This window comes from Emys orbicularis, chromosome 2, assembly GCF_028017835.1.
Source record: "Emys orbicularis isolate rEmyOrb1 chromosome 2, rEmyOrb1.hap1, whole genome shotgun sequence".
NCBI lineage: Eukaryota > Metazoa > Chordata > Testudines > Emydidae > Emys > Emys orbicularis.
In genome coordinates this window covers 33640562-33665504 of record NC_088684.1, presented here as the reverse complement: position 1 = coordinate 33665504, position 24943 = coordinate 33640562, and the positions used below count along the sequence as shown (strand labels likewise).

The 24943-nt window shown below is 39.3% G+C and overlaps 1 protein-coding gene across 1 annotated transcript in view; it reads right to left on the bottom strand.

Annotated features, from left to right (window-relative positions):
- ANGPT1 (angiopoietin 1) overlaps positions 1-24943 on the bottom strand; it is a 213040-nt gene that overhangs the window by 95182 nt on the left and 92915 nt on the right. The window contains exons 2-4 of the mRNA XM_065398962.1: positions 23415-23570; positions 20345-20466; positions 5877-6109 (exon numbers count right to left, since the gene is read on the bottom strand). Of these exons, the coding sequence (XP_065255034.1) occupies positions 5877-6109; positions 20345-20466; positions 23415-23570 (511 nt within the window). The remainder of the gene's footprint in view (positions 1-5876; positions 6110-20344; positions 20467-23414; positions 23571-24943) is intronic.

Here is a 24943-nt window from a genome sequence, read left to right as displayed (position 1 = left end):
AGACAGTGAACAAACTTTCTTTCCTATTGCATTAGTCCTCTGAAACATACAGCATTAGACCAAACATTTTAACAAACTATGTTTTTATGTAGTCTGACACACAAAAGAAAGAACAACAACAGGAAAAATGAATAACCACATTGATAAAGAACCCTACCAGTCCTTTGTGGTTTTGTAGACTCCCTTTTAAGTGGGGGAGGGGAAAGGGGTAGGCCACCTATCATATTATTTAAATTTGTTTATAATATGCAAAATAAATTTAATATTATAGGCACAATACAATAATAGGCTATTTTTTGCTAGGCAAGGATTTTCTGTTGCTTTCTATTGGGACAAATTCTACAATCTACTAGTCAGTCAAAACTCTGTTTGAAGTTAAAGGGGACTTTTGCCTGGGTGAGAACTGCAGTATTTAACCCTTATACATAATTTCCTGTTGGAGCCACATGATCTCTCAATTACTTCCTTGGTTTGGCATTGTATCTATTTGAGATAAGGAAATTATCTGTTGCACATTGTTATCCATGGGGGAAATTCCTCCTAGAACCCTACACATCTCTGTGTTGTGAGAGACCATGCATCTAGGAATGGGGTTGCTGAATGAATCAAGCTGTCTATTTAGGACCGCATATGCATAAACATGGTCCAGTGCTAGCCAGACTTGTCCCCATTGGAAGACAGGAGCAGGAATGGGTGTCTGAACACTCTCATTTTTTATAACAATGCACTCCCCATTTCCTCTCTGTTTTAGAGCCATTCCAAAATATTTGCAACACTAGTGGGTGTTGGTGGGGGGGGGGGTCCCCATTTTCACTCACCTTTCAACCTCCTTACAACTTTAGGAGCTGATATTCCTCTCCCGCAGAAAAGCCCACAGTAGAGGAAGAGTACTCTTAAAACTTGATCAGTGTAAAATAGTGCTACCACCACAATCCCCTCTCTGGGGAACTGATGACATTCAGGGTGGGGTAGGCGGGAAAAGACTCCAAAGGCTTTCCTCTTTCTTCCCCATCCTCTGAGGACCAAACGAGTTGTCTGTCCCCTGCCAATCCAGTCAAATGTCCCCCGCACTGAGACAGGGAGGGAGCATTTGTTGGAACATCTATGAGGAAAATTAGCCCATCCATGCTTTACTAGACCTCTTCCTCCCACTCAGCAGCCTTGCAGTCACTGGCTTCCCCTCTCCATATGGGAAATACCTCCTTCGAAGCTGATCTCGCTGGCATTAATTCATGTATGCATTTCATCAGAAATCCACCAGATCCTCAAACCACATCATATACAACCACTGTTCCAACTCCTCCCCATCTCTGCATGTGGAAGGGGCTTCTGCAGTCTTGGGGATGCATCTTTGTCACCAGTAGATTTTGGGGCCTTTGTCCCTACTTTCCTGTTTCTTTGCTCCTCTCTGCATTGTGGATGGGAGGAAAGCCTCTGGCCCTTATCTATGGCTGGATTTGGAAATTATTTAACCCTTAACAAGTTCCCTTAAAATCCCATAATGCACATCAGTCTTTTAACAGGAAGGCTAGTTTTTGAAAGACTTGTTATTTTAGAAATGAGTTGGTGCCAAGATTCCCACTGCTACATGAAAAAAAAAAGTGTTTAAACAAACTATATGACAACTCTGTTAGCAATAAATATGTGACCCTGTGATATCATGTATATTTGTCCTATCCATACGTTTTCTGATCTAGTGGAGAATATATTTTTACAGATCAGCATAAACTAAAGCCATAGAATTGATCACACTAGCAACATTGATTGGGTTTTGGAATCCAAACTCAGAATTGGTTGGAAATTTTACAGGTGGCCCCTGTCTCAAACGTAGTCTGTAGCAAAACCAGAGATGTAAACACCCCGGATAGTTGGGGAGTTTGAAATTCAGATCTAGATCCAAATTTTGCAACTTAGGTTCACCTCTACTTTTTAAAGTGATTAGTAGTGTGACCTTTACTCCCCTTCTCTCATTTGCCTTTATACACTGAGAACTTTCAGAAATTCTCCCCTGCCCCTTGGCCTAGCAATAGTGGAAATACTGCTGTAGACCAACCGTAAGAATTGTTATCACCATGTCATCTAACCTTGCTCATGTCATCTGACCTTGACAAAGGCCTAACAGGCAGGCAGTATCAGAGCTTATTCTCTTAGGGCCATACTTTCAAAGGTATTTTGGCATCTAGAGAAGCAGAAAGGTACCTAGTGGGATTTTCAAAAGCTTCTGAAGAGGTTAGGCACTTTTGAAAATCTCATTAGGCACCTATTTGCATCTTTGGGCACCAATATGTCTTCAAAAATCTGGCCCTCAGGGCCTTGTTTAATCAACTAGGCATGCTGCCTCTGAATCTATTAAACTACCCACCCTGGTGTGCAGAGTGGACAGCACTGGCCCTCCAGTTGGAATAGGTTCACATTGATTCACATTTACAATGCTATTGTTGGAAGGAAAAAGACTAGAAACTATTCTTTTTAAATGAAAGCTAAGATTGTCTTTTGCATTATTAGGTCTGTCAAATTAAAGGGATTCTGTGACTGAGACTTTTTGGGGCTACAAAGGCTGGCTCTTTTCAGAGGAAAGTGTGATCTGCCTGTAATCGTTTATGGAATAACATGTCTATTGGGTAATTTTCAACCCAGTCCCAAGGATGGATAGTTAGTTAAATCTTGTTCTGAAGTCTGAGGGTTTATATCCCTTGTCAATTCTCACCCTACCTAATTTTAGTGTAGATATTCTTGTTATTCACATAACTGTCTAATCATTTTTAAATCCTACTGAGCTCTTTGTTTCAATAATATTAAGCGGCAATGAGTTCCAAAAGTTAATTATGTATTTTCTTTTATCAGTGAAAAAAGTATTGCCTTTTAATTTTATTAGATACTCCCATGTTTGTGTTTTATAATGAGAGGTAAGAAGGGAGTGTCCAATTGCTCTTCTTTCTACCATTCATTATTTTATATACCTATATCATGTCAACTTATTCCTCTCACTTTTGACAAAATAGTCCTATATTTATATTCTCTCCTCAAATGGAAGTCTTTCCATGTCTCTAATAATTTTCATTGCCCTACTCTGGACCATTTCCATTTCTTCAATATCCTTTATGAGATCAGATAACCAGAACTGAGCACAGTATAGAAGATGTGGGCATACCATTAATTTATAAATAATATTTTAATTGTTATTATCTGTCACTCAATAAAATCCTACCCTCATTTTACGTTTTGAATGCCAGTACACAGATAGCAGATATTTGTGTTTAACTAACTAAAGGGTACTTTACATATTTTCCCTGAGTGGCTATGGCTAAATTACAGTAGTTCCAATTGTTCTTCCCAGCATGTATACCTTGTACTTGAAACAGTCTTCAGTATGTATAATAATTATTTTCACAAATTGATGCTGGTAATAATTTTTTTAAAAATCAGCATATGTGTTAGTGTCCAAGATTTCTTTATAATGGTCTGGTGTTTTATGTTAACATTATTTTAACAAAAACTTTTCTGTGGCTTTTTTTAGTTCTGAGAAACAATTTATTTCCTAAAACTTGTAAGTCAGATAGATTTAAATATATAGCAAAGTGAGGTATTTCTGTGAAAGTGCTCTATCTCTATGTAAACTGATCTAGGTATTTACAATATGCCAATCAACATAGTATCCAAGCATGAATCTGAGTCAGTTACTAAATACAAAGAGATATGGGGAATGGGATGGAGGTGTCTAAACTTAGGCTACTAAGTCTACATTTAGGCATGTAAATAGTTTGAGTTTCAACAGCAGTGAGCATGTAGTAGCTTTCATGAATTCAGTGGGAGTTGTTTGGTACTGAGCACTTTTGAAAATTCACTTATTCGGGTACCTAAATTTGGACCCAGTAGCCTAAATTCAGATTTTTTTGAAAATCCTGGTTCAAAGTCTTTATAAGAACCAACTGATGTCTGAAATCTCCATATTAAGGGGGGAAATATTTTGTTTGAATCTAATTCAAGATAGCTAGAAAATCTGTTTTCAGTCTTTACAACAGCTTGCAGTTCATCTCTGTATGAAAATAATATCTCTCTCACATTGATATTAATTTCAAAATGCTCCTGAGCGCTGTTAAAACAGCCTGAGCAAAACCCTGCCAGATTTCCTTGCCAGAAGACCATAAAATATATTAGAGGATTTGAATTGCTTCACAATGCTGAACTATTGGTCTGAGAGCATACTGTTTAAAAAAGATTTTATTTAATTTAAGGTGCTGAAGAACTGTTTAGCATGGAATAAGTCAAAGCAACAGAGAAAGGGAAGATTTAGAATGGACATGAGAAAAAAGCATGCCATCAATAAGCTCAGAATGTGAAAAAAAATCTTCCAAGGGAAGAAGGTGGAATCCTAGTCACTGGAACTATTCAGATACAAGCTGCACAAGGGGCATGGGAATGTTCTCTAGGGAACAAACGAGATTGGATCATCTATTAGATCTTTTTGACACTTAGTTCTATCAGACTATAATGATGCAGGTGCCAGGTTTTTTTTTACCTGCACATATCTATGCATCTACTTGCACTGGTACAATAATCAGTTATATAATCACAATTCACATATGCTCTGGACTTTCTCTCTAGAATGTCATCCCTCAACCTCACTTGCCTGTCCAGCTATTGGCCCATCTTCTTTCTTCCCTTCACCTCTAAACTCTCTGAATGTGCAATTTGCTGCCTTTGCCTTGTATACGTCTCCTCCAACTTGCTCCTGGATTTTCTTGACAAGGTTTTTGATGACCTCTTCCTAGCCAAATCACATATCCTTTATTTCAACCTCCGCTTTGACCTCCCTGACATCCACAATATCTCCTCAACAGTCCATATAGAACACTTCTACAAAGATAATCTCCCTTACTCATTGTTCTGATCATGTCACCTTCCTCTTGAATTCTCTCTGAAATTTCTCTTTGAATCCATCTCCGCCTCCTCAGCAACTCTTATCCTTGTGCTGCAAGACTCTGCTTAGCCTATCTTCTTCTGAGCCCTTTTCACACTCTCCCGCCACCTCCTCACCTCATGATGTCACCCTTTGACAAACTGTTTGTCCACTTCTCATACAACAACTCTATGCTTTCTTCCATGCTACTCTTGATGTATGGAATGCCCCTCCTGAGCTGGTCTGCAAGGCCACTACCCTCCGAGAATTAAAATCACTCCTGAAGAAGAATTTTTTCTTGATACTACAGGAATGTGTTGACTAATAATTGCAAGCATGAGACGCAACTAGAGATTGCCCCTCAAGATCTAGACATCTAATAATAATACATTTTAAAATGCTTTATTAAGATGTAACCAATTATAACCCTGATGACTGGCTATATAGTCTACCCATTGCCTCTGACATTTTTGTCTGCCTGGATTTAGATTGTAATGTCTTCAAGGCAGCACCCATTCCATCTTCCATGTTTGTTCAGTACCTACCACACTGTGGGTGCAACTGGAAACAAACAAGTAATAAAAAAAAATAGAAAAACAAAGAGAAACATAATATTCAGAAAATATCTGAAAAACAACAAGTCATAAGGAATCAGATCCTCCGTGGCTATAATTTGGTATCACTAAGTCAGTGGAGCCAATTTACATCAACTGAAGATTTGGCACAAGAGATCTATGTTATTCAACCAAAAAATCAAACATACTTGTTAGCATCAGGTTCAATCTCAGCAATATCTCAAAAACTATTCATGTTCAAATGTTCTCCTAAGGTACTTTGTCCTTGATTAGTTCAGAATGTCAGATTATCTTTTCTTTTTGGACCTATAAAAGTAAATTTGACCCTCCCCATGGCCCCGCACCCAATGTGTCACTCTAGTAAGAAATTTCTGAGACTTTTAAAGATGTTACTGTCTTACCTCCTTCTTTGGAACAAAGATTGACCAGACTGTGAACTGTGTCCATCAATTCCAGCTGTTGTTTCTGCAGGACACTGTTGTTGTTCGTTGCCTTGTTTAACTGCTTCTCTAGCTCCTGGATTATGTAGCTTTGGCGTGAGACTAAGCCTTGAAGGTTCTCTTTTTCCTCCTTCAAAGTATCCAACTCTTCTTTATGCCTTTCTTCCATTTCTAATATTTTATGCTCAAGTAAACTTAAAAAAAAACAACAGCAGACATTAATTAGTTTTAATATACATTGATACAGAAGCTGGTGTCTATTTTATCATTTGGTTGTATGCAGAGTTCAGCACATGAATTACTCATGCTTACAAAAGGCAATAAACTCACAGCCATAACTTCACTTTAAAAGGTTAGCCAAGGGGTTGGTATAGTCCATCTAGTACCTAAACATAATTGACATCTAGGATCTCACTTTCTAAACAGTATGTTACACGTGATTGCATTCCTAATTTGCACACCCACCTTAGGGAACTGCATGCACAAGTGGTCAGTTATGTACCTAGCTGGCAATTTGTGCATGTAATTATCCATTTTGGGCAGACAGTTAAGTATCCAAATTAGGCATGCAGTTCCAACTATATTTTTTGCATGAGCAAAGAAGTTGGAGAGTCAGGAGAGGGAGAAAAGATGAACAGGGCATGGAAGTTGTTGGTGGAGTGGATGGGGCAATGTGATAAGAAATGGGATCAGGGAGGTAGGCTGGAGCAGAATTGTGTAGAGCTGTGAGCACAAGAAGGTAAAAACTTGGGAACAATGGGGAACCAGCCAAGGGATATGGATCCAATACTAAAAAAATCTAAACAACAGTCTAACTGATTCAGGAAAGCATCTTTGAAAGAATATAAGAGAAACACAGAATAATCCCCAGACTACTTGCATCTATTTTTATCATATGGTCTCATATGGAATCCTCCCATAAGTTTTGGCTTATTAGCAATGCGTTACATTTGCAGAGCAGGAGGCTCCTAAATTGCAATCTAAGGCCTTGATCCTACAAAGACTTGTGCACGCCTTCTTAGGACCAGTGCCTAAAACTGTTACTTTGTTCCTTCGTGTCACTGTCTTATGTTTTCCACTCACTCATGACTCCTGTGAACTCCTCTAATTGCTTCACATGAGACTTCATATGCTAAATATTGAGAGAAACAAAGGAATGTAGCCTGCAGTCGGTCTGATATGAAAGACACTCTGTCTCTCAGATTCCATTATTTATTATACCAAATAATTAAATGGAAAATTAGAGTTACAGCTGACAAATTTACACACCTTTTTAGTGAAGAAAATGATGCTGAAAATGTACTGAAAAAGAGATAGTTTAACTGAAGTTTGTCTAGGCATGCTAACAAAATATAGACATCTTATATAACCTTGAAATAGTCAATCCAGTGCAAATAACTTCCAGATAATTAGAATGTAATGCATTACAGGACAATTTTGGTTAAAAATAACCCAGTAATCAATTCAGTAGTTCGTATAAACTTTTGTATAATTTTAATAAAATGTTGTTTGATGTCATAATCATGATTCTCAACTTGTAGGGTCCTGGGAGATTTTAAGTGGCTAGTGAAGATGGGAAAGGAAAATTTGCACAGGTGAGTGGTACCCACTTCCATATCGCGAATGAGATTCTTTTCCCAAAAGGTAAATCAGGAAGTTGGATTCTTAATGTGGGATCCCTATTTTGTCAAAATCCCTCATAAGTAACTTTCCTTGCACATCAAAAAAATGAAGACGATGACTCATACAGTATCTCAGAGGACTTCTGAATACTCAACATTTATATCTCCTCAGCCAGGAAAATCTTGAGTACAACTGTAGAAAAATAACTGACTTGCTTTCATCAAATTTTATTGCTAATTTTAGAATAAATGTATACAAACACTTTCCCCCTCCTTGTACTCCTTCCTCTCCCGCGCCTCCCCCCATTTTCATTTTATAAAGATCAAAAGGAGTTGTGGATGCAACGGGACAGCTAGGATATATGTAACCACCATCCTATAGTCTTGTCAGTGCCAACACTTTGGAATTATTGTAGGAGTTCGGCAAATCAAGGTTTTTATTAATATTAGATAAAGAAATGAAAACCTCCCATCTGCTAAACTTTTGATCAGTGATTCTAACGTATATGCCAAAGGAGGTGTTTCTCATATCATGAACCCACCATTGGTCTCAAACTTGCCAACAGGCCACTTCCTATCCAAGTTAGTCCTGGATTTTATTTATTTTCTCTTTTCCCCGCACCTTGGTTTTTACTGCTGGGTAATAGATCAGTGGCAAAATGCCTATTTTATTTCAGGTCATTTAAGCAATGCTCTGAGAAATGTAATAAAATCCTTCTGGAGTTGTTTCTATTAAACATCATGAAGTCTTAATGTGAGCTGTTACAAATGATAACAGTGTAAAGACTAAACTGAGACCTGGATTTGCTGTACACACTAGAGTAATATAAAGCTTAAAAACAAAACAAAACAAACCCCTAAGTAAAACCAATAGCAAATCTCTTTTTCCCAAACGTTATGAATTTTGGACTTAACAGGACACTCAAGGAAATGTATTGTGCAAGCTTGTCCCATCCTTTTCTGTGAGAGCCAGGCAGAGCGACATAAGCAGAGTACCACTTTCTTGGCATCATCCTTGCCCCCAGCTGGAAAGGAGAAGATGACTGAGACTCAAGGCTCTTTAATCTCATTGACAAATATATAAAAAGATACAATATATTGGAAGTTGAAGCTAGACATATTCAAAATGAAAACAATGTGCACATTTTTAACCATGAAGATAATAAACTATTTTAATACATTGCCAAAGGATGTGGTTAATTCTCCATCACTAGAAGTTAATCAACACTGAATGTAGGCCTACAAGATGGGTGCTCTAGCTCAGCTACAACTTATTCAGGAATCACTTGGTGATATTATATGTTTCATGTTATGTACTAAGTCTGACTAGCTGATCTTAAAGGTCTCTTCTAGCCAGAGCTCGTCAAAAATTTTAAGACTGAACAGTTTTCTGTCAGAAAATGATGATGCAACAAAACTTAACATTTGGCAAGAACTTGTAAATTCCATCAAAATCTTCATGGAAAATTATCAAAATGGTTCATTTCAATAAGGCCGAAATGTTTCATTTTGACTTTCTCATTTCAACTTTTATGGTATATTATGTTATAATTTGTAATAATGTAGCTAGTTTGAAAAGGAGAATCATGCACCCTGTCTGGAACGCATGTCAGTTAGGGTCATGCTGTGCTGGACCGGGGAGTAGCTGGTAGCATTCTCGAGGTTGCTAGGTTGGAATTTTTCTGGGCTGCTGAAGGGTAAGGGAAGACTAGATGCTCTCTAAATTCCCTTCAGGCCACCCAAGCAGTATAGGACAGAATGTAGTTCTTACCCTACAACATTTTACATCTGTGTCCATGTCTTAATGTTTTCATAGAAAAGAAGGGTTGATTACCACAACATGGATTGCTGCATTGTTTGTTTCTTATCATAGGTTTCTTAACATAACAGTAAATGAATCCATGGTGATGACAGTTCACTGTGTCTTATTTATAGTAACATTGCCCATGTCAGGCAAGGAAGAATAAGATGACAATGCATACTGCTTCCCTGTTTGGAGTCTATGGAGAGAGGCAGCCTGCAGATGTTTTATTGCTTTAGCAATAACACATCTTTATTTTTATGAGTATAGTGTCAACAACATGTGCTGCAAAGATGGGGTGACATAGTGGCTGGTTACTTTATGCTTTGCTATGTAGATTAAAATAGAATTATATACTGCAAAACTAGTAAATTGTTAAGTAATGTGTATGTAGTGACCTGTATCTCTGCAATGCTTTCCCCCCTAGATATAAAGACCTCAAAGATATGAAGGACAATGCTCTGAGGACAGGTGAACTCCCTGTCACAAATTCACCAATGATGTAAACCCACTGAATTCGGTTCAGTTTTGTTAAGAACCAGTGAGAACCATCTCTCAAAACTTGAAATGAGCAAAGCTCAAAACTTTATTTAGATTGGAGGCTTCTGCACTGACTAGTCTGGAGAGACAGAATTACCTAAATAGCATGAGAAAGGTTGCTGTCATGACCTTTCACTCCAGTGGGGCCAGAGTTTCACCCATGATGTTTACAGCAAGGAAGTTCTAGAAATCGCTCACAAAAATCCTGTTTGTGGGTTTTTCAGTCTGGTGTTGCGACCAAACAATTTCAAAGAAATTCAGATAATTTTAAAGGTTTATTAGAACCAACCTAACTCCACAAACCTTCAAAAGTTCATTCACCGTTAATAGGTTACCCTTATGGAAGGTCTGTGAACAAAGAGTTTACCAAGTTTTCAATCATCACTGTATTTTAAAGGGGCACTAACAAGGATGTTGTGGTTAAAATGAAACCAATATCAATTATTTATTATTGGTTAAGTAAAGGCCTTGTGCTCTGCAAGACAAAAAGGGAAAAATAGTCTTTGTACTAATGGACTTTACCATCCAAATGATCTATAATTGTCTATTGCAGTAATTATGCAGTACTACTCCTCGATAATGCTATCAATCAAAATGCCATAGTTGTGACTTGAATGACTCTGTGCTCTTTTTTTGTGAGTAGACAGAGAATATGACTTTCCCGTACATTTTTAAACCCTGTCTACTCATTAGAATGGAATAGTCTAGGGAAGTACAGCTAGTGCACAACACTGATAAAAATAAATCACTGTTGACTGTAAGGTTAGCCTGTGAGCAAGCTGATTTTTTTACATATTGCAGTCTTCAGCTTGGAGCTCAAATAGTCTTTCTGGTATCAGAATAATAGGGTAAAGAAAAGGAAGTTATTGTTATGGTAGGTTACATATTGGGCCTGACCATGTTGACAGGGACTCTTTGGAGTTGTTAGTTACAATACAGAAAAAAGCCAACTTCAATTTGCCTTACATTTTAAGCATACTTCTGTATATTGTCTAGCCTACTGGTATTAGTGTAGCCAGTAATCTATTTTCTACCATACAAATGATGTGTTAAATTTGTCAGGATATAAGCCAGCAGGATAGCTCAGCATGACTGCACCGTGTATAACATTATTCATAAACCTTCCTGATAATGCTAGAGAGGTTAGCAGGCCAGTACAGAAGCCAACATACAGACTTCCAGTGAAGGCTAATGTCATTTTGAAAGGTGATGAAGTAGAACATGGAGACAGCACTCTTGAAACTCTCCTGGAACGAAGGAAAGCTTGATTTAGGCAAACTGCATTGCAAGGTACACAGTTTTTTTCACTAATCCAATCCAGACCATAGAAGCTTAAAGGGGATTTTTACTTATATTTTGAGATGCCTCCGTTTAGATGTGTTTGGGAACAGGGTATGGATCAGGTCAGGGAGATGGGAATCCTCTTGCATAAAAAGTTATCTTAACCGCTTACATTAAAAGTAATCTTTAAAAAGTCTGGACATTTTAACCATAGACAGTGTGATTTACTTTGCCTTTGATCTATTCAGCAGGTAAAGACAAGTATTATCATTGTACTAAGAAAAGTCTGGCCAAATATATAATCACATCCATACACACACACACACACACAGAGAGAGAAAGAGAGAGAGAGAGAAATTGGATTTAAATCCTTATTCTCTAGCTGTATTCCTCCAGCTGTAAGAGGTTAGGAAGAAATTTCCCCTGTGGGACAGGTTATTCTATAGTTGTCCACTACAAGCTTTCTTGAAACTTCCTGTCTAGTATCAAGCACTGGACATTGCCAGTGAAGTAGATGGAGCACTGGCCTGGTCTGGTATTACCTATATTCCCATATTTCTTTAAATCCAGTAAAATGCCGGGGCCTGATTCTCCACTTCATTTCATCTGTTGAAGTCAATGGAATTACAGTAAGGCATAGGAAGTAAAGCTAGTATAATGGAATAGAAGAATGAAGCTCTTTACTGAAACCAAAATATGTGTCTAAAACTCCATCCAGTGGTACCGTGTTTCTCATTACTTCTGTCAGACAAGAGTGGAAGTAGTGTGCAAGAAAAGTATTCCTGGAGAAATGATCATAATCTTCTTTGTATATGGTATGACTGTTCTTGTGCTGAATCTGCTAACAGTTGCTCTGTCTGCTTAAACAAACTTCACTTGTCTTACCTATTCCTGTGTAATGCCTAGATTGGCAAGTCTGCTACGTTTATATTCATTTCTCTCATTCTCCTTTTTCCTCCTACAGTAGCACGCTAAATGAGATAGCAGACAATCAATTATGGGCATCAGTGACCCTGCATCTCCCTCAAAAAAGTTTAAAGTGAAAGCACTGAAAGCAAGGAACATTCTCAAAATGTAAAACATTATTTTTAAATGCCTTGTGGAAGAATAAGTTGCACTGACATAAACAATCATTTATATTTACAGTTATTGGGAAACCACAATATTAAGGGCTTGTCTATACAATGAGTCAGTGCGTGGAAGTCAGTGTGCTGTAGATTCACACCCTGGCTTGCTGTGTACTAACTCGCCATGTAGACAAGCCTTCAGTTATTGCATTTCACAAGATCATCCAATATGTACTATAAGATTGAGGGACAAATTGCAGTAGGTGCTGTATATGTACATAGTAAGAGACTCACCCTGTTCAACAGAGCTTAGAATCTAAATAGACAAGATAGATAAAGGAAGGAGAGGTTACTTTCAGTGACTAGAGTTCTTGGAGATATTTATCCCTATAGGTACTCCACTTCTAGGTTTGCCAATTTTGGTTGGATGTATTCCTGGAGTTTTCATCACATGACATAATCTTTAATTAAAGATTAATCTTTAATTCCTGGAGACTCCAGGGCAATCCTGGAGGGTTGGCAACCCTATCCACTTCAGGTACGCATTCATTCCATGCACCTTTGATCAGAGATTTTTGGTTTCAGTGCCCATTTGGTTTGCTAATATGGTCTTGACACCCTTGTACCATACCAAGGGTATATAGAGCAGCACGGATGAACTTTCCCCATTTCCTTATCTACTGCCAAGTCCCATGACCCATGACTCCGAGGCAGAGGGGAAGGAGGGCTAGTAGTGGATCACATATAGGGACAAACATCTTGAAAAAATCCAGTTACTGTACAAGGTAAGTAAACTCTCTGTAACATTACCCAGGGTATAATCTGGATTGTTGAACAGCTGTGTCCCCCAACCTGGAGTGCCTTTTACACTGCTTCGCTGTGAGAGCAACCACTCCTGATCTGCTCCACACACAACCTCTAGCATGTAAATTACTCCCAGCTGAATTATATGAATGCTCTAGTCAGACACTCCTGAATTATATTGCAGAGTGACACCAGAAAATTCCAAGTCACAGACTTGTCACCAGAAATGTAAATCTTGCACTGCACAGCTCTTTTCTTTTGGACAATACAAGCTCATAGAAAGTCTGTCATTTCATTAATAAGAGATGATATGCACAGATCCTGATATCTCAAATGGAGGTTCCCAAACACTTGAATTCAAACACACTGGTTTAGATAAAATAATTAAACAAGTTTATTAACTACAGGAAAAATAGATTTTAAGTGATTACAGTTAATGAGGCATAAAAGTCAGAATTGGTGGCAAAGAAAATAAAAGGTAAAACACAACTAACATCTAACAACAAGCTAAGTGAATTCAAAGTGAAATGTCTCTCTCACCACATGGTTTTGCAGTCTCGCTGGTTGGAATTCTTTCAAACAAGACTGTCTCTTTGCCTTTCATGTGTTGTGGCTGTTATGAGCAGAGGGAAAGGTAGGAGTGTTTTGGGGCCTCTCTTCCCATTTCTTATTGTTCTCTTTTCCCTTTGAAGATGATCTTCAGCTGGGATTCAGGAGACAGGAGGTCTGAGAGATGGGAAACTGCAGCTGTTTTCTTTGCCAATATGTAAATTTCTTGGTCACATCCTTCTTCCTGCCAGAGAATGGCCATTTAACCAAGTGATAGTCCATTTGATTTTGTTGACATCTGGCTGAGGTGTTGGCTAGCCTTTTGTCTCTAGGGAACTGGTCTGAAGCTGTTTCTCCAGACTTGTAACATGTCTTATACAGCAGAATTTTACAAATTGATATACAGTGTTACTACACATCTTTTACCAGGACAATAATGTTCAGCGGATTATGAGTTTTCAAATGATACCTCACAAGGCATATTTTATACAAAAAGTATCATAGGCTTGCAAAAAAGGTGAACATAGGAGGAAAGACTGTTGCACTCTCCTTTTTATGCCCCCCTTTTTTATGCAAGGCCCCTATAGGTTCTCCATTTCAAGTGATTCATGAGCAGTACTCTCTGAAGGAGATAAGAGCTTTGAAGCCAGATCTCTAAGAGTGACAACAGAACTGCAGTACCAAAAGTAGCATCTGCTAGAAGCGTGCACTAAAACATAGTGTTTGGGAAAATGTGAATTGAAGCCCAAATGGTACCTCTGCAAATTTCTGCAATTGGTATGTCTTTTAACAATGCCATGAATGTAGACTGACATCTTGTAGAATGGGATATTACTGTAGGAGGGTGCTGAATGTTAACAGTCTCATAACAAGAGAGGATGCATCCCAAATCCCATTTTGATAATCTTTGGATGGAAATCGTGGATCCTTTAGTTCTGCCCACAAAAGCAACAGTCTCAGAGACTTTCTAATTGGTTTGGTTCTGTCCAAATAGATGGCTAATGCCCTTCTAACATCTCAGGTATGGGAGGGTGGCTTCCTCCTTGTTCTGATGTGGGTTAGGGAAGAAAACTGGAAGCTAGATGACCTGACTGATATGGAATTCTGAGGATATTTTAGGTACAAACTTGGGATGTAGCTAAAGGAAATCTTTCTACTTGTCGAAACCCATGAAGGGGGGATCTGCCATTAATGACCCTGGTTCTCCAATTCATTGGGCAGAGGTGACAGCCACTAAAAAGGCCATCTTCATAGACAAGTGTAGATAGGAGCACTTGGTTAGTGGCTCAAAGGTTGGTTTCATCAAACAATTATGGACCAAATTTAAATCCCACACCGGAGTGGGCTTTCTATGTGTGGGAAAAGGTTTATCAATCCTTTGATGAACCTCGAAGTCTTGGAGTGGGCAAATGCTGAAAACTCCTCCACAGGAGAATGAAAGACTATGATAACCACTAAATGAACCTTAATGGAATTTAAAGGAAGTCCAGGCTTCTTCAAATTCAACAGGTAATCTAGATGAGCTCAGAGGGAAGAATAGACAGGAAAGACTTGTTGTTGTATGACAAAATCTCTTCTATTTTTGCAGATAAGCCTTCATGGTGGAATCCTTTCTGCTGTTTAACAAAACCCGTGGAACTTCTGTGGAACAGGAAACTTCTATCCCAGAGAACAATTAGGAAAAAAACCCTGAGCTGCAGAATGTTCAAGTCAGGGTAGAGAACCCTACCTGAGTCCTGAATTAACAAGTAGGGAATAATTGGAAGTTGTAATGCTGGGCAAGAAGTGAGATGAATCAAGCCAAGTGTTGATTCAGAGCTGTTCGACAGTACCGAGCCTGGGGTCCTGTGACAGCAATCCTGAACTCATGGGTGAGTAGCGCTTGCAACCAAAGAGATCTAGACATTTTGTCCTTATCATGGTGTTGCTTTAGAATGATGTTGCCTGCCACACTTGTTGATGGCATCAGCAACCAAAAAGTTTGAATTTTTATTTACACACCCTCCACCAGAGTTGTTAGCTGGAACATAAGAGCTTTTGGTTCACTCTTTTACATGCTGGGAGTATGGTGGCTGAGGTTTGCCAGATAGCTTTGGCAGGTTCAAGCACAGCTTTGTTCATACATATGGCCATTCTTCCTGAACCTTCTCTAAAAGGATCTGAAGTGATTTGGTTATCCTTTTCATAAGCTTCTGAAATTGTATAAAAATCATCTGCATAAGAACTAAGGGAGGGGGCATCACAGTCTCATCTAGTAAGAATAAGGAGATATGAATCTGTGGTGTTACTTCTTTATCAGCTCTCACCTCTTGTCCCTTGAAAGACTCCTTTTGGTTTGAGATTGTCGATGAATAGGTGTAGCAGGAGACTGTTTCCTGTCTTGCTCCCCATATGTAGTTGGGAGCTCTACAAAACTATTGGCGATAAGCACCCCATGGGTCCCAGTATGGCCACTGAGTGGTCCATAAGGAAGGAGAGGGGGCAACCAGTGTTGCTCATACCAGGACAGATAATCAGGAACATGAGTTTGTCTGGGTCTAGACGTCTCTCTCAGAAAAAATTTCTGAAGAGATGGCTCTAGGCTGATAACAAGGTGATCCCTGTACTGAAATCTGAGAGTTGAAGAGATGTCCTCAGAATTGTCCCAGGGGGAAGGAGACAGAGGTGGTGTTGATTGTCCCTTTTTGACAGTACTGGTGAGATAGGAAGTACCAGAGAATGGTATGGTTTAATGATCTAGAAGGTTCTGGTACCAATAGACTTTTTCTAGATCTACTCTTGAACGCTGAACAGATTTTGCACTTAGATGGGATGTGCATATCTCCCAAACAATGGATACAACAAGAATGAGTGTCACTGACCAGGCTAGGTTCCCAGGAAGGGAGGCAGCATTTGAATCCAAAGTTCCCAGGCATATTCTGGGGAAACAACTCCTGAGAGGAGGACCCGTCACACAAATGATGAGGTGGGGGGGTGGGAGGGCTGGGCAGGGTTGTCTAATGAAATAAACCCCCCTTGAAAAAATAAAATGAAGAATATTAAAACTAAAACTAGAACTATAGTAGGCTAAAACCAAAACAAATAGTAGAAGTAAGTTATGCATGGAGAAATCTAGAAACAGGCACCATAATATACTCTGTATCAGGCCAAGGTGGTCAAGAAAAAACTGAAGGAAGTTTGTTTGTGCTGATCTGTGTTCCATTGCTAAGGGGCATGAGGGTATCAAGGGTACATGTGCAGAGCAAATGGGCACGGCAACTGAAAATTCCTGATCAAAGGTGTATGGGGCATATATGCACCTGAAGTGGAGCACCCACTGGGACATTACTTGAAAAAGTTGTATTATATCCAATTTATTGATGGAGGCACAGAAAAATTAAGTGGGATTAGTCATGTACTTAAATAGAATCTTGTGCATAAGTGATTGCAGGATCAGGACCTAAATGACTTGTCCAGTGTCACACAGGTGACAGAACTAGAAATTTAACCCAGATCTCCTGAGTCCCAATCCAGCACCTTAACTACATAGAGCCATGAGAATGATTGGAGGACTGGAAAACGTGCTGTATAGTGATAGACTCAAGGAACTCAATCTGTTTAGGATAACAAAGAGAAGGTTAAAAGGTGACTTGATCAGAGTCTGTAAGTACCTACCTAAGGAACAGAAATTTAATATTGGGCTCCTCACTTTAGCAGACTGGAAGTTGAAGCTAGACAAATTCAGATTGGAAATAGGGTGCACATTTTTAACAGTGAAAGTAATTAACTATTGGAACAATTTAGCCAGTGCCATGGTGGACTCGCTGTCCCTAGCAATTTTTAAATCAAGCTTGGATGTTTTTCTAAAAGATCTGCTGTAGTTCAAACAGGAATTAATTCAGGGCAGTTCTATGGCCTCTGTTATACAGAAGACCAGACTGGATGAGCACAGTGGCCATTCTGGCTTTAGAATCTATGAACCACAACACCATCCTTCCTTTCAGCTAATAAAAGAGTCGGTGACAGAACCCAGAAGTCCTCACTCCAGGTCTCTGCTTTAATCACTAGACCACATTCCTTCCTATTTTTGTTTGCCCCATACAGCAATGTTTCTAAAGGGAGACAATACAATTTAAATGTTGCTTTTCAACACATTCTTTATTTCTATATACAAACTCAGACTATTTCATCATGTCACAGACCATTTCATCATGAATGTCAGTGTAGCCACCCAAAGGTCAAGTCAAGTCAAGTTTATTTACTGCCACACATGCCTTGCACCCTGACACATTGTTAAGATACATAAATAAAGAAAGAACATTAAATACACAAGACATCACCTAAATGACTCTGTCCCTTGCACATTCTAAATAAATACTTGGAACTAAGCAGATAATGGCAATACAATTTTTGTTCAGTCAATTAAAAGTGAAATTAAAACATACATATTTTCAATTTTATAAATCTACGAAACTCATTTAATCAATCCTCAATTCAATTCAACTTCTTCTAAATTAAAAATTATGTACAAATAATTATTAGATTAGATAAATTGCCAACATTGACAACAAATACTATTGACAATGAATTATTTGAGTATTTCTGCAAAGGCATCAAAATTAGCAATCATTTCTTTATAGTAATGCACTCTCAGGGGCATCTTTTCCTTTCTCCACCATCATCAGTTTCCTCTTCTTCTAGCTTCCAATAGTTTGTTGCCATTGCTCATTATGTGATCCATCTAATTTCATAGATTCATAGATTTTAAGGCTGGAAGGGACCATTGTGATAATCTAATCAGAACTCATGTATAACCCAGATCATAGGATTTCCCTGAATTAAGCCTGCTTCAAGTCCAATAGCTGTGGCTGAACTTCAGCATATCTACTAGAAAAACATCCAATCTTGATTTAAAGATTTTCAGTAACACAGAATCCACCACAACCCTTGGTAAATTGTCCCAATGGTTAATTCTCCTCACTGTTAAAAATTTGCACTGTATTTCTAATCTGAATTTGTCTAGCTTCAGCTTTCAGCCATTGGATCTTGTTATACTTTTGTCTGTTAGATTAAAGAGCCCTCATTTCTGTTCCCCTTGTAGGTACTTGCAGACTGTGATCAAGTCACCCCTTAAGATAAACTAAAGAAATTGAGCTTTTGGAGTGTCTCAATATAAGGAATTTTTCCAATCCTTTAATCACTCTTGTGGCTCTACTCCAGTTTTCAGCATCCTTCTTGAATTGTGGACACCAAAAATGGACACAGTATTTCAACAGTCGCTGCACCAGTGTCAAATAGAGAGATATAACAACCTCCACACTGCTAGTGGATATTCCTCTGTTTATTTATACAAGGATTGCTCAGTTCTTTTGACCACAGCATCTCACTGGGACCTCGTGTTCAGCTGATTATATTCGAGGACTGCCAAGTCTTTTTCAGAGTCACTTTTTCCTGGAGAGAATCTCCCATCCAGTAAATATGCCTGTATTCTTTGCTCCTAAATGTACAACCTGACATTTGGCAGCATCAGAACACATATTGTTTAATTATGCCCAGCTTACCTAGCATACCAGATCACTCTGTTTCAGTGACCTTTCCTCCTCATTATTTACCACTTCCCCCAATCTTTGTGTCATCCACAACCTAGATCAGTAACAAGTTTATGTTTTCTGCCCGGTCATTGTTAAAAATGTTAAATAGTGTTGTGCCAGGAACTGATCGATGCGCGACCCAACTAGAAACATCCGTTCAATTATTATTCCCTATACAGTTACATTTTGAGATCTATCAGTTAGCCAATTTTTAATCCATTTAATATGTGACATATTTATTTTGCATTGTTCTTGTTTTTTAATTAAAATATAATGTATTACCAAGAAAAATGCCTTACAGGAGTCTAAGTATACTACATCAGTGCTTTCAATCAATCTTGTAACCTTATCCAAAAATTATATCAAATTAGTTTGATAAAATCTATTTCTCATAAACCCATATTGATTAGCATTAATTATATGACCTCCTTTAATACTTTATTGAGTCCCATATCAGCTGTTCCATTATTTTGCCCAAGATCGATGTCAGGGTGATGGGCCTATAAGTTACCCTGGTCATCCTACTTACCCTTTTAAAGTATTGGCATAACATTAGATTTCTTCCAGTCCTCTGGAACTTCTCTGGTGTTCCAAGACTTATTGAAAATCAACATTAATAGTCCAAAGTTATATTATTCTTTCACCCCCAAATTTGAAGGACTGGCTACTGTCTCCTTATTGCTTTATAGTACTAAAGAGAGGGCAAAATTCTCCTCAGCTGCTGGACTACAGTCAGATCTCCAATGTACATCCTTCAGTCATTCCATATGTAGTGTCCCATTGCTGTAAGTAGGAGTTCTGCATACAGAACAAGTACTAACTAAATTAGAGTGCAACACTAAGGATTGAAGAGAAAAATTTAGCCCATAACATGGTAGCTCTTCCACTTCAATATTCTAAATATACTTCAGAAGACTTCTCTTTTCCTTATGCCTTTTCACCCAGATATGTATATTTAATTGTCTGAAAACTTAAGGGACTACCATACCTTAGTAGCATATAGTATTGGTTTTGCTGATATTTCCTATGCTTCCCATATCTGTCAGTCTAGATTTTACTTAGACTTTCCATCTACATGTTTTTGTTTATTCAAGGCTCAGAACAACCATTTGCCCCTGCTGTTTAAAGTAGTAGAAATGGAGAGTATTTGTGGTAAACGGAGAAAGCATTTAAGGGGTTAACAATTTTCTCTCACCTGTTTTTCTCATGAATTTTCAGTATTTCATGTGTCTGCTGCAGAAGTTGTTTTTCCAGCTTGTAAGTAGATAATGAATTTTCCAGCAGCTGAATTTCAAGACGGGATGTTTGATTTAGTACCTTAAGGATAAATAAAAGCATTAAAACTTGCAATGTTCTAGTATTACCATTCTGAAGACTTGAACAATGAGTTACATATTTATTCTACTTTATGTCAGCTTGCATGATGACTAATTGAAATGGTCAGTTCAGGTTTTAAAATATGTTTTAAACATGGGGCCAGAGCCTGACCTGGTGTAAATTGAAGTCAGTGGAGCTACGCTGGTAAACACAGGCGGAAGTTGTGGCCCCATATTTGTTGCAGAATAATAATATGCCATTAAAAGGAGGGAAACTGTATACAAAACCTCAGACTAAATGTATACAACACATGAATAGATTATAAGAGTACTTGGACAGGATTTGAACACATGCCAAACTGTTGCATATGATGTTTTGTAACTAGAGCATCTATGACAGCATTCTTTCAAGATTTCTCTTTTGCAGTGTTGCATGCGCTCAGTATCTGCTTACATCAGGGGTGGGCAAACTACAACCCGCGGGCCACATCTGGCCCATCAGACGGCTTAATTTAGTCCTCGTGCTCCCACTGGGAAGTGCGGTCTGGGGAGTGGGGACGGGGGCTTGCCCTGCTCCACTCAGCTCCTGGAAGCAGCGGCATGCCCCCCCTCTAGCTCCTATGCATATGGGCAGCCAGGGGGCTCCACACTCTGCCCCCGCTCCAAGTGCTGCCCCTGCAGCTCCCATTGGCTGGGAACCGCACCCAGTGGGAGCTGCAGGGGTGGTGCCTGCCGAAGGGGCAGCGTGCAGAGTTGCCTGGCCATGCCTCCGCCTAGGAGCCGGAGGGGGAATATGCCGCTGCTTTTGGGAGCTGCTTGAGGTAAGCACCGCCCATAGCCTGCACTCCTGCCCCTCTCCCACACCACAACCCCCTACCCCAACCCTGATTCCCCCTCCTGCCCTCCAAACCCCTTGATCCTAGCACCCTCTTATACCCCAAATCCCTCATCCCTGGCCCCACCCCCTCAGAGCCCACACTTCCCCCCCCCCGCATCCCAACACCTTGCCCATCCCTGATCCCCCTCCTGCCCTCCAAAACCCTCGGTCCCAGACCGGAGCATACTCCTACACCCCAAATCCCTCATCCCTGCCCCCCCCAAGCCCATACCCCCAGCCGGAGCCTTCACCTCCCTCCTCCCTCCCCTGCATCCCAACCCCCTTGTCCCATCCCTGATCCCCCTCTTGCCCTCCAAAACCATCGGTCCCAGACTGGAGCACCCTTCTGCACCCCAAACCCCTCAGCCCCAGCCCCACCCCAGAGCCCTCAGCCCCAATCAGAGCCCTCACCCCCTCCTGCATCCCAACCCCAATTTTGTGAGCATTCATGGCCCACCATACAATTTCCATGCCCAGATGTGGCCCTGAGGCCAAAAAGTTTGCCCACCCCGGCTTACATCAACGCCATTGCATTTTTACGCAGATTGTGTAAACGATAGAGGCCCTGATCCTGCAAGTTGTTCCATGCAGTTGTCTTTGACTTCACTGGGGCTCTGTGCAGGGTCCAAGATCTGCCCTCCTGGAACAATTTACAGATTCAGGCCCTAATGTGCATAATTGAAATGGCAATGACATTTTCAAATGGAAAGTAACAGAATCTAGTAACTCAAGTCTGGGTAGCTCATGCAGAGGGCATAAAGAAGTGTGTCTACACCCCATTGTTCCCCTGCAGGGCATGTAGTCCAAAGTCAAAATCTAGACTTGTATTGTTGCAGTTAGATACTAGAATGCTATGTGCAATGGTGCAAAGAACAGATTTGCTCCAACATTTTCATGAATCTATATTCCATTACATAAAAGCTCAGGTCACTTGAGAAGGTGACTTTTATTAACCAATGTATGAAAAAAATAAGCAGCCGAGTAAGACTATTTTGTCATCACCATGTGCATATCATCTCTAGCTAGAGTAAATTAAGTGTCCTCCCTTTGGTAATTGCTATTGTTCTTCTTTATAGTGTAATGTGATTATGTAATAATTTGGGAATGATATTGTAAACTTGGGTCAGGACTTGAGTGCAAACAGTATGATCTATCTCAAACAGTTTGCTACAACAAACCAAATAAATACAACACATGAATACATTTGTTTTAAATAAACAGTTTGAATGCGTTGCAACTGTTAAAGATACCACAGACTACAAATAGCAAGGGGAAGTCCCTGGAGAAAGAAAAAATAATGTAATGTGAACTGTAAACTGATAGAAAAGTCAAAAGAAAAGAATTAGTATATACTGCCCTATGATAAGCATTAGACTTCAGCTTATATGGTATTCTGGATAAATTGCTGGTTATAAGAACAGCACATTTGTCTGCTAGTTTGCATTGAAGTTATTAATACTCAGTACCATGTGGGCGGGGGGAGGGGGGGGGGCGGAAGCCTCTGTAAGCTATGTCCTTTGAAATGGTCTTATATTCATGCCACATTGTAAAACTTCATAGAATAACAAATGGTAAACTGCATAGCACTTGACAAATGAATGAATGTTTGTCCCTCTCTCTTGGACCTGTACAAAACTCCACATATACAATACTTTTCAAATGTCTGGAAACATTTCAGAGAAAATAAATAACATTTCTCAAAATAAAGTGGCAAGTAATAACGTAGATCAAAGGAGATATTTTAACCTAAAACTATTTATTTAGCTTGACACTTGTATCATTCACTGTTGGTAGCTGGGCTGTTTATTTGAAGTCAAATGCTGGTTAGTTTTTTGGTCAGTCCAGCCTGACAAACACATAAAAAGCTAAATATACCAACCAATCCCCATTAAATATAAAGAAAAATACATAATGAGAATCAGTCATCATTGCTGTTGCTACCAATAAACAGAAAGTGTATATGTTTCTTGGAGCACTGTGTTGAAATCTACTTTGTGATGATGTGGTAAAAGGAGGTGGTGGGGAAGGTTCTCTGCAGTAAATTCTTGTAGAATATGGCTCTTGGGACAGACCTGGGTTTCAACGTCTGTGAGTTTTCTCGTCTGCTCTGCTGTCTGACTTAGGAGACTGGTTCCTATCTCGAGCATGGTGGCTGTGTGGTTCTGAACTGCACTCTGCTGTATCTGGGCCATCTCTGACTTCATGTTTTCCACAATGTAGTTCTCGAGCTGTGAAAGAGAAAAGGTAACAACAAGGGCATTTTAAGGAAAAGTACCAGTTGTGCACACTTGTAATGACAGAGCAATGATTGGCTAGGAATCCTACTGAAGAAGAAGTTTCAGATCTCTCACCGAAGCCATCCCTTCCCATCATTCTGTGGATGGCACTTCTTCTGAGCTAAAACCTATAACATAATAGGGCCATTTGTCATAGTGTTCATGGCCTGAAAGGACGACTAGATCATCTAGTCTGGCCTCCTCCATATCACAGACCCTAAACCACACCCAGTTACTGCTGTGTTGAGCCCATCTATCACCTCACTGGGGTGGTTCTTTAGGGTTCAATCCTGCCTTTACAGAAACAGGAGTTTGTTGCAATTTGCCTTGCAAACAATCACACACTGAACTTGCAAAGCGACAAAGAACATGTTAATTCATATGCAAAAATCAGATGGTGTGAATAAGCTCCTATCTTTTTCTAATAGCCTACATATTGCCCCAATGACTACCAATGCTACCAGAAGTTCTTCTTGCTATATAACATGTAACAATATTATTGTTTACATAGTGCCAAAAGTATGTGAAACTCTATACAGCATGGTCCCTGTCCTGAAAAGCTCACAGTCTAGATAATGTATGGAAACAGGATCAGGAGAGTAGGGCACTATCAAAAGTAATTGAGCAGTGGCATCCAGCATGTGTTTGGTTAGCTCCAGGATTTTAAAAATGTGAATGTGCATCTGTTTTGATAACACATCTTTGACAGAAAGACTAGGGCTTAGAGGGTTCAGGGCAGGAGGGTGTTTTAAGGGGGAACTTCAAAGAGCAGAGGATGGCGATAGGAGACATTGGAGTCAAGGCGTGATCAGAGAAGCAGGGGGCCTTGTGGATTACTTCAATACACTTTCACTGTCACTCAAGTCCTCCCAAATAAAAATGAATTTATTTTAGAGTTGTTCGCATGTGAAATGAACACATGCTGACAATTAACACCACATTTGATTCAAGACTGACAATTGCTGAAGTTAATAAGAGGTTAATATATTAGTAAGAGATTCATAAAATACATATGAATGTTACACTTATAGGTGACCAGTCTAATGATTTTATGAGCTGTTTCAAAACAATTGTTTGTTACAAACAATAGCCGCAGAGTATTAACAGCTATTGCGGATGTGCATCTCTTGTGCAACCTGTAATAGATTAATTTATTTTTTAGAATCCATTGTAATTGTATAGAGATGCAACAACACCTAACCAGATCTAAATGACAATACATCAGGACTTTAAAGCACTGCAAGTTTCTTACCTATGCATGGGAGAAGGGGCATGGTTGTCATCCCCTCTTTGAGCCACTTTATGTCTCTCAAGCAGTATAAAAG